The 10,549-nt window shown below is 39.9% G+C and overlaps 1 protein-coding gene across 6 annotated transcripts in view; it reads left to right on the forward strand.

Annotated features, from left to right (window-relative positions):
* Positions 1–1,181: 1,181 nt before the first annotated feature.
* Positions 1,182–10,549, forward strand: part of LOC111254332 (ADP-ribosylation factor-like protein 3) — a 34,505-nt gene continuing 25,137 nt past the window's right edge. For 3 of the 6 annotated variants that reach the window (XR_015316829.1, XM_086974600.1, XM_086974599.1), the window contains exons 1-3: positions 2,478–2,893; positions 5,314–5,457; positions 9,981–10,097. Coding sequence is in view for 5 of the 6 variants with exons in the window: in XM_086974600.1 (XP_086830726.1) it covers positions 2,870–2,893; positions 5,314–5,457; positions 9,981–10,097 (285 nt within the window). In the remaining variant the exon portion in view is untranslated. The other 3 variants (XM_022815045.2, XM_086974602.1, XM_086974603.1) reach the window with 3 other exon arrangements.

The following is a 10,549-nucleotide window of genomic DNA, read 5'->3' on the forward strand; positions in this document are numbered from 1 at the left end:
GATTTCGAAAAAGCGATTTTCAATGCCGAACCTAAACAACGACAAAATAAGAAAAAGGCTAACTGGTTTCTCTAACATAATGTATTCATTTGACAGGATAAATACATCGTTGGTTATTTTGGCATTGTTGAAGGCACTGAATTATCTAGTCAGATTCGCTCGTGAACAAATATTGTCTAAACGTTCATCACGGAGACAGAGATCAAAACGATAGACATTATATCGCTTGTTGAGTCATAAATAAAGCGCATCAACCAATTAATGAAGTCACTCACGAATTATTTGAAACTGGAAGATGTTCATATTGAACGCTTATTCTTTGCTATCCTTAATTGCCTTTGTTGTTTTTTTTTACGAAAATATGTACCGTAAAATAGATATTGGATTCTCGTTTAGGTATCGTTGTTGTTATTGCCAGCAGTGTCAGGCTGGAGAATATACTATTTCGTCATTGTTACTTAGGTGGCGGACCCTTTCGTGGTATCTCCATCTAAACGATGCTTCCTCACCCGCATAGGTCTTTTTGCCTGAGCCGACGATAATTAAGAGTCAACTGTTCCACAGTACCTGATCTCAAAAGAATTGAGCAGCAAAACGAGAAGTGATGGATAATAGATTTTGTTGGGATAGCGATGGGCACGATCGAAGTAAAAAAAGCAGAACCGACAGCGTTATTTGTCGTTAGCCTATTTGTGTTTACCTTGAAACGCTTTAATAATATTGACCAATATATGAGAAAATATGAAATGGTCTTGACATATATGGGCTAATGTTATTGTTTTTACCACCAAGAAAGATCAACCCTAAATAAGACGTTTGCGGAACAGACAAACAATAGCAAATATAAATTTTGTCAAGACGGAAAAAATCTATTATTGAAAAAGGTCACCTCCGCCCAGTGTTTTACTTTACTAGTTGTCAGGTAATACAGGTAAATATAGACAATTGGATAGGTTTCACTGTTTTCCCCCTAACGGTTTGTATAATTACGTTCATTCTAAGAAATCTGTTTTAATCTGGCGCGCTCTAATTATATTTGGCGGTCCTAACTTTCGTTTTAAATTTAATGAATAATACGACTCGTATACGCTATCTCGCATTTCATTTTTACCGTTGTATCGTGCATCACCGTAGTCACGAATCGTTTGTCAAATTAACAGCAGCACAAACATATCAGTCGATCCAAACAAGCCGTTTAGTCGGCAACTCAGGTCCGGCTTTACATACATCCGTATAGCCACGAACGCTAGAACGTTAGCCATTTGATTTCAGGATGGCAATGCAACATTGTAGTTCTGTCCGCTCTCGTCACGCTTACGTTCTCTTGACGACGCTAGATATGATTATTTCTCGCGATCTCGATCTACTGTGGAATTCGTATGGAAGGCATCAAAACAACTCGTACAGGACCCATCGATCCCAGATGACCAACAGGGCAGCAACTCTCGCGTAGCTTTTGAACCCCAACATAATTTCCGCCATTCGCAAGGCCAATCAGCTTTACTCGGCTTCTTCAGTTTATACGCCAAAAGTTGTGTTTAAGCTGAAATACTCTGCAAAATATTATTTATAGGCCGCTATATCATTGCTGAGGTTTGTTTACAGTGCTGACACGGCTTGAATCATTAGTCATTGTATTGTTGTCGACCTAGCAAAACACCCTCATGCTCTACTTATTTTCCTTCAAATTTCTCTACACTTGTCATCGACAAAGCTAGATTTCTAAGCTGAGCGGAGATCAACCAGGAACCTCTTTATATGGTATGGCGAAGGGCATGTAAACAGGAATCATGGGTTGTTTTTGTCCCGCAAATCGACCTACCAAGGGTCAGGAAGCTTGGCGGGCGGGCTGACTGGCTTGGCCATGGGTGACGCCCAGTCTAGGGGGGTCAGAGTATTGCCGCTCAATGCTCACCTAAGACTTGGCAGCGCCTAGTAAGCATCAGAAAACGTTGGGACTTTGTTTTGCTTCTTTCTCTCACTCTCGCTTTGCCCCACCGCGAGCTAACTGCAGCTCTAATATAAGAACGGTTGCAGCGGCCGACAACAGCGGACGGAGTCGCTGTTCTCGTCTCTATGGCAACATAGCACAACATCGCTGGCACAATATGCTCTACGCGATCATTATCCGCATACACAGACAGACGCACAAATAGGTATAGACCATACGGCCAAACGGTAGCCTCACATGAGGCTGTAAGAAGAAAATGAGCTAAGCGTAGTCGTGAATTGTGCTTTCGTCGTGGTCGTAAATGGTTTTTTGCAACATCTACTGGTCGTAGTACGTTGACGAAATGTATACCGGTGACTGTCGAATTGAATTGTGTCCAATCGTCTGCTAGTTCAACGCGTGAAGCGTGAGACAGGAGCGCATATTACGGCGACGGCGAATTATTCCCAGCGACAGAGTTGATTCTAGTGATTGGCATTAATTCTTGTCCGAATTCGTTCTTCCTTCTAAAATGGTACACGATATGATCGAAATAATTTCAGTACTAACGGTAATGACGCGTGATGTTTTATTAGTGCTTGGGTGACTTGACGTCTATCGGGAAGCGTCGGTTCACAATAAAAACGAAAGAAGTGTCTTTATTAAAATAAATCGTCATACAGCAGCCATGGTAGACTATAGGGAAAATCAATTGTAGCGAATATATAGTTACACACTTTTTCTGAGACATGCGTATGCTGTACGCTTAGATGCTGAACGCTAAACACCTATGAGGCTCAAATCCAAGATGTGCACGGCAAAACCTTACCGCAAGGCACGATTACAAAGGACCATGTCTAATGTAAACAGCAACTTGAAACGCGTCGGCAGCTGTTCTCATCAGATAATAAAATGGCCTAGTCAGGAAGATGCCATGCAATGGTCGATACGTGCCGGCCGCAGGTGATTATCGATGAAGCTTCATAGAAAATAGCTGGACAAATGAAATCTGTATTGGGAGTATCGGTATCATCAAAGTGTGCCTTTGTTCAACGCAATTGCACGTAAAAACTTGTGGTCTTTGGCCTTTCAAAGAGTTAGTGCTAATAGAGAATAACATGAAATATCTCGTTTAGTCAGATTTTAGTTATTTTCTAGAGAACTGTGTGCGGTAGCAGGCTACTCATTGAAAAAATGTCCTTTTTTTTTATGGCCATTGAGTTACACGAACCGTAACGCGTGAAATATGCTGCCCAACCCTGAGCACTTTCAATTGAATGCGTATCACAGTCTCGGATTCTCCAGATTTAATTAAATCTCAAATTATATAGGATTTTACCTGCATTTGATCGATTCGTATAACTAGAAACTCCGCTATATCAGAAACACAACGGCTCAGACACTGATATAAAATTGAATATTTGCATACTTGATGTAATGATCTACAGCTGCTACCACACGTCATTGGTTGTCTAAGGCGTACCATAATTATAACATATTTGAAAATATCTTTCCAATGCAATCAAACGGTACGAACACAAGATGCTCGAATAACACAGAGTGCAGATAGAAAAAAGATAATTTCGAAAACTGTAATGGCTGTCGGATGGCTGTAATAGCAGACGAAAAAAAACAAGTTCGAAACAAGCCCCTGGACGAACAGCTTTTATCCTCTAAAAAATTGCTACCAATTTCTCTCCTTAAGATGATACACTATGGAAAGGATAGAAAAGCTCATTTATGCCGTTACGGTGCTATGCAATGCAACAAACATGATCATCTCTTGAGGAAACTATTTTTTTTTTAAATTTTTTTTTTATACAGCCGTTTAAACCATCTAAACCAATTGGTTTTACACGCAAGTTACATGGAAAACTCAGTTGTCAACTTTGTTAAATCATTGTAGTTGCAGCTTCACGAATACAAAAACGGCTTAATTTTACTTTTTTGTTCTTTGAAAAAAAATCGTCTTCTAGCATATTTTTTATAGTGCAGAACAATTACGGCTGCAGTACTATAGCGATACTTTCAGGGTATAGCAGAAAACGCAAACCAACCATATAGTAACCGTTAACTTAGTGAAACATTCAAATTGTTAGTAGGAACAATAACGGCGGCCGTCTATCCACACGGAAAAATACATTCTACAAGCTTTAGCCACGAGATGACGAGGGCGCAGGAGTTTCGGCTTGTTTAGCATAGTTCTGCAACTGTAGGACGTAGAACTTTCATCACATATCGATTGGGCTAGCCAATACGGCTCGAAGCTATTAATTCTATATAAATACATTGTTTATACATATAGAGCTGCAGCGGGAGAGCGGAGTTTGTACCAAGGGTGTATAGACACTTCACACGGAAATGAATGCGTATTTAACCAATAATTTAACCAATATTAACTATGGAGGCATCGAGTAAATGGACAGGCAAAATATAATGACATAGCAGTAGAAACGCAGCTCAGGACGAAGCACTAACACGAATTGTGTGTCAGTCTTTTTCTGCCTCTCTAAATCGTTCTTGAATTCTATTCCTACTGCTCCCAGGAATAGAGCCCATAAAATAGACACCGTTATTTGGGGATCAAAATATATTTAGTTTATCAGAGTAAAGGAGACGTGGCTTTTTCGGGCCAAATATTGAAAGGTCAATATGGTGCCAAGCCTGTAGCTAAAGCTAGGAAAATATAGCCAACTTACCAAAGTTTATATATATATATATATATATATAGAAAAGGAATACTATCTAAATAGTACTCCTATGACAACGCTGCTAGTGAAAGAAGGAAACTTAAAATTTTTAGAAAAAACTTTTAGGAAAAAAGAAGGTAACTTAAGATGGTGATCCACTTTGAGCAGACTATTCGTATTTGGCAAGTTTTGAAAAACTGTAAAAAGAAGACCTATAGATCACTAGCACTTACTGCATCAAAATCGCTGGTTGTGGGGGGAAAATTTATGATCGATTCACTATCTTTTTAGAAGTCTATTGCGATTTGTTAACATAGAAGTACTCAACAATCTTCCTTCTTCGATACGTAGCTCGCTCTTCAGATTTTTGTTAATCGTGATGGATGAGTGGTTCTCTCTTCTTATTGCCCACGGTGACGGAAACGATATGTAGCATAGCCTTAGCAGGTTCTGCAGCCATTCAACATATATGCTATTAACTATTGTTTTTTCATGTGGTTTTTCGTATTATGCTCGACGGAAGCGTAACGCCAGGGGCTCGATTAGTATAAAGCGACATTACTCTGAAGACGGCCAATTTTGGGAAAAAATTTAAGTGATGGCGGGTGTTGCTTTTAGCCCGATCGAGTGTTAATAGCTTTTGCGGAGCGCACCCTTATAATTATTGTTTTTGTCTCTTTTGTGCCATTGCAGGGCCTGCTGGCGTTGTTACGGAAGCTGAAGGCTTCGCCTGACAAGGAGCTACGTGTCCTATTACTTGGACTTGACAACGCTGGGAAGACGACGATTCTTAAAAAGATTGCATCCGAAGATATTACACACATTACGCCCACACAAGTAAATATACGTTGCTCACATAGTGAAATATATGTCTGTTGCCATCTCATAAAGGATTGCATGCCTCCGTAAGATCGACTGTTTTTTAGAGAAATTCTGCGCTAAAGTTTTACTGTCTAACCTCAGTTTTATTCTTAGTCATCTATCCTAAGACTCGATTGTCTCAACGGGTATTACGAATACACCTCATAGCGTGTTCCGTGCAATATAACGCTCTCAAAGCAAGTTAACTATATTTTCAACAATTTGAAAGAAAACTCTAGAATCTGTTTTCGTAAATAGTGTGCAAATCTAGTCCTATCAGCAATAGAAGTAATATTCATATATGTGTGACCTTAAGGGGATTTTCTCTACCTCTAAGGTCGATGAAATATGCCCTTCTGACATGGAAGTAATACGATTAATATTACCTTATATTCAAGTTTTGTTAACAGACAATGTATTTCGACTGTCGAGATTGTTTCGAGATTGTTGGACGGTGTATTCGCAAAAAGAGAAGGAAGATTAGATACGACATCTATACGACTCTGTGCTAGGCAAATCATGCAGAGACACAGCTTTTCCTTTTTAATTTGCTTGATTTGACCTACTCATAAAATGGCCTGTTTAACGGCCGCCAGCCCCTACGCGGATCTGTTCCAACATATAGGCAATATTATGCGGGATGATTTCGTGGTAAATGCTTGCTCGGCATTTGCTTTTCGTAGTCATTTTTTAGTCCACAGGAGTAAATATGAGGAATAATATGCGCCTATAGTGGGTAAAAGCAAATTTGCAAGTTCCAAGTTTGGCATCCGGTGAAAAGGACGTTACACCGCTAAACGTCCTCCATCAAAAAAGAAGTTTATTTGCATATTCTACGAACTGCTGTGCAATCGTGGATAGAAGAACGTCTTTTTCCTTCAAGATGGTACACTGGCCTATACAAGACAATTAATGGCAAGATGGCTGCTTAAGAACGCAAACATGTTCAAGCAATGGTAATTATTGGGAACAAGCATGACTGTTAGGAATGATACCTCTAGCGCATATAAAAAGATTTTTCAAATCTCTGTTTCTATCTAGATGCAGTGTTAGAGAGAGCAATTCGGAAAGCCTCGATTTAGGTGCCCTAACCTAGTAATACCTAATATATATCTCTATGCAATAAGAGTGAACAATAATAGAATGTCGAGCATACCGTTCAGACATTTCTTTTAGCTTGCGATCAAAATGCGTAGCTGTTCTGCCATTTGCACTGGACACCACCCTTACCCCCCTACAGATGATGGCCATTCCGTGTTCACACGCTGCGTCGCTACGGCTTGGTCCAGCGGTCCGACGCTTTGAATCCATGCTGCGCCGTACGTGTCATGCTGGTTGGACCAGCTAATTTAAAGTTGTATAACAGTCTCTAGACTATGTATATGGAGCGGATACGTTTCTATCAGACTTTACATGATCTCTAATGGCACTAGCCAAAAGCTCTGGTCAGGTATAGGTAGGTGAATTCGCGAAAGTTGATTGCTTATTATCAAGTCGACCTGCTATGAATGGGGCGATTCTCTTAGATTTAATTCATCTTTGGCATCCTTAACGAAGAGGCCGTGGCTATCGTTAATTGATCTGTGTCTTTCTATCGAGGCTTACTTGAAGAGGACAATAGGTGCTACTTGATGTATAATAATGCTTTTGTAACTTAAACTTTCTAATTTGCTTACTTGATGCTAGATAAACTGTCGAATTTGTAGCATGCAGACTCATGGCATACGTAATGTATGATATGTTTATTGGGTATGCAGTAATTTTTCTGTTCCATTTGTCCCTTTGGCATAAGTTGTCCCTACTCGACAGTTCCGCAAGCATAGCCACAATTTCTCACCGTTAATTAAACAACCATATACGGCGTGGAACAGCTTTTCATAATAGGCAATTACAGCACAAAGTACGGGATAATTAATACAAATGAATTAAACTACCGAGTGTACCGGGACCACTATGTGACGGCAAGAAAATACACGGTCCTAATGGTAGCAGTTTCCTTTCTCACAGACAACCAGTCTAAACTTTTATACCGTAAATCACGAATATATATAATAGCAAAACTATGAATTTGCGTTTAATATAGCACAGCGCGTAAAAGACGTCATGGAGAAGCATTACGTACGAAGTTATGGTACCTGTTCACATACATAGGGTCATAATGCCCTCGCGAATAGGGAACCAGATACTTGAAAATACCTTGCACAATTGCGGCTTTAAAAACTTAAACTTTCGTATGACATTTGCTCTGCTCGCTCGCCTACTGAAGCCAACATGATGGCTGCAGTTACATGTGTCGGTTCCAGTGGTTGCGAAACGATTGCTACAATGAGTTATATTGATTCGACTTTTAGGATATAACACATTGCTTATACTGTGGTTGTGGCTTTCTTATGTAAGACATAGCACTTGCTTGGCGAACGAAAGCGTTTGTGCTTTTCAGAATATTTTTTTGGCATTCTGTGCCATGGTTTCTCTCGCATCGTAAAGTATAAACCCAAGATCAATATTAGATCTTCAAACGAAGCATACAAAGGAGAACTGTACAGTACTATAAGTACGTCGGTAAAAGCCTCAACTAGTTGTCCGTGTATTTGTACCGAATATTGTTTTGAACGTAGTTAGCATGTTGTGCTCAATTTGGTGAAAATCCGCAGCCGTCATGTAAAGGTGGGTCATGAGAGACTGGGAGAGGATCAAGTTATTAATAATGTAGATTATAAAAAAGCGATAATCCATACGTATTCTGAAGCGAGTCACGTTTACACATGTACAATCGCTTAACTATGCACACTTCAAAGTGCGACACTAACGGCACCGAACTATAATGAAGGAGAGACCGGGGCCGTCTACCCTAAGATGTGTGACCTTGAGAGAGAATAATTGATTAATGACATATAGATCTAGCGACTTGGGCCGCGTACCATGGACACGTCGTGGCGCACTTATTTGCTGCTTGCTAGCAACACGCTCTAGCGGAGAACGCCGTACAGTCGTGAAGTGCATGTTACATACGAAGAAGGCCGAGTATTCGTTTCGTGACTGCGTTTCTCACACACGTATACGACACTGTTATTGCCTGGCTATGTGTAAGAGCTTGCTTTTAGGCAAATTGTCTTTTGCAACCGAAATGACTTATCAGATAGGACAGTTCAGTAATTCACGGACGACCCAACTGAAGCTGCAGAAGCGCCTCTCAATTAAGGTCACTGATTAGGCTCCTCTTACAGACACACGTTAGCCCGTTTATACGCTGTGAAACTATAGAAGGGCCTAGGAAACAACAAAAAAAAAACCCAAGTAAGGTGATAGCTTTTCCTGGCGAAGAGCCTTTATATCTTTCTACTTTTCAATGTGCTAACCTATCTTGAGCTGATACGAATCGTTTAACAACTGGCAGCTACGTTTTGCAGATCATCAATATCTCATTATCTATGTTGCCTATAAGAAGTTGCAAGAGAGTACGCCATAAATTGATGGCGCTTCGAAAGCAAAGCCACTACTACATCAATAACAGATTTTCTTTCTTAACTTAATTAAAAGAAAGAGCTTCGTAATTAAAACTCTAGCCATATACATTAGACCATTACTAGCTGCGTGTTTAGGACTCTACCCGCCATTAGCCATCCCATCAGATGGCTACTTCCCGACCCGAGACGAGCTATGTTTACACTCGGAATCGAACATTTGGGCTGTCGAGTTTTGCTTGCAAACATGTTAAACCGTCATTGAGCGATAATCGCAAAAAAATATTGCCACATAGTCATTAGAAAGCATCATTGTTAGAACCACGTCTTTGCTATGTAGCTATGATGTCGTTTGATTACATGTTTCGCTATTCGATTACTTGTCACACGGCAAGACTGTGCCATCCATCCCGAGTACTTTTCAGGCGAAGAGCGCCAGCATCCCGTATCATGATGTGGCCTCTTATACTTGTCAAGTATGTAAATGTCGAATGCAGCACAGCATCCGTCTTGTAAAGACGGCCACCGCTTGTGCCCATTCACCGCTTAGGGGTGGGCCACTCAAAACGCCTACAGGCCTTAACAGATTTTCTAGTTAGGGAAGGCCACTTTTATGTTAAAGACAGAGCACCCTACGCCTATATATTCAACACAGCTTAAAATTATCAATAACAAATTAAAATTGAGACCTCGTTTCGCGGGCGGTATTTCCAGTTATTCCACACGATTGATTCTTTGTTTAGTCCTCTTCTTCCATAGGCGTACGCTTAATGTTTGCTAGGCTACATGTTCATTGAGCTATGTAACGCGTTTGCAATGAAACGTCAACGGAACGTATCGACTTATTTGAATAGCTTTATTTCAGCAAACGTGCATGCCATAATCTTATGTATTTTTAATATTTGTCGATTTCATCTATCGTGCTTTCCTATTCTGGTCATCATAGATTAAGTAATCCGAGTTTTTAGACGTCTTATATAATTAACATTTTATCATGTTTCTATGCCCCTTACGTATATCGTTTATACGTTTCAGGGTTTCAACATCAAAAGCGTGACCACGCAAGGATTCAAACTTGTGGTGTGGGACATTGGAGGCCAACGCAAGATCCGACCGTATTGGCAGAACTATTTTGACAGCACTGATATTCTTGTTAGTAGAGCTGGTTCATTAACCATTTATTTAAATAACCTGTAAAACATATACGAACATGTGGTCTTCCAGCTCTGTTCAGTATTAAGGCCTGCAGAGAACCTAAATCTGAGAAACTTTCTTGTGGATTCAGATAAGAGGATTTGGCAGAGAGCAAACAAAATAAAGCATTATGTACGTATGTTCCCATTTTATGCAATCAGTTGTATAGGTTCTACCAATTATCGATGCTGACTGAAGTATCGTGTAGTGCGAGGGCCTGAATTCTTTGTTTCACTATCAACGTATAGGTGGAATATGACATATTATATATGTAGGTGGGTTTTAATAACCTGCCATTTCGGTCAGTCAAAGCTGAAATGAAATATTTTGATGATAAAGCTTTAAAGTTAGATAGTAATTTGTGCCTTTGACAAGGCGCCGTACTATATACATATATATATATATATATA

Source organism: Varroa destructor, unplaced genomic scaffold (genome assembly GCF_002443255.2).
Source record: "Varroa destructor unplaced genomic scaffold, Vdes_3.0 BEIS01000007.1, whole genome shotgun sequence".
Taxonomy (NCBI): domain Eukaryota; kingdom Metazoa; phylum Arthropoda; class Arachnida; order Mesostigmata; family Varroidae; genus Varroa; species Varroa destructor.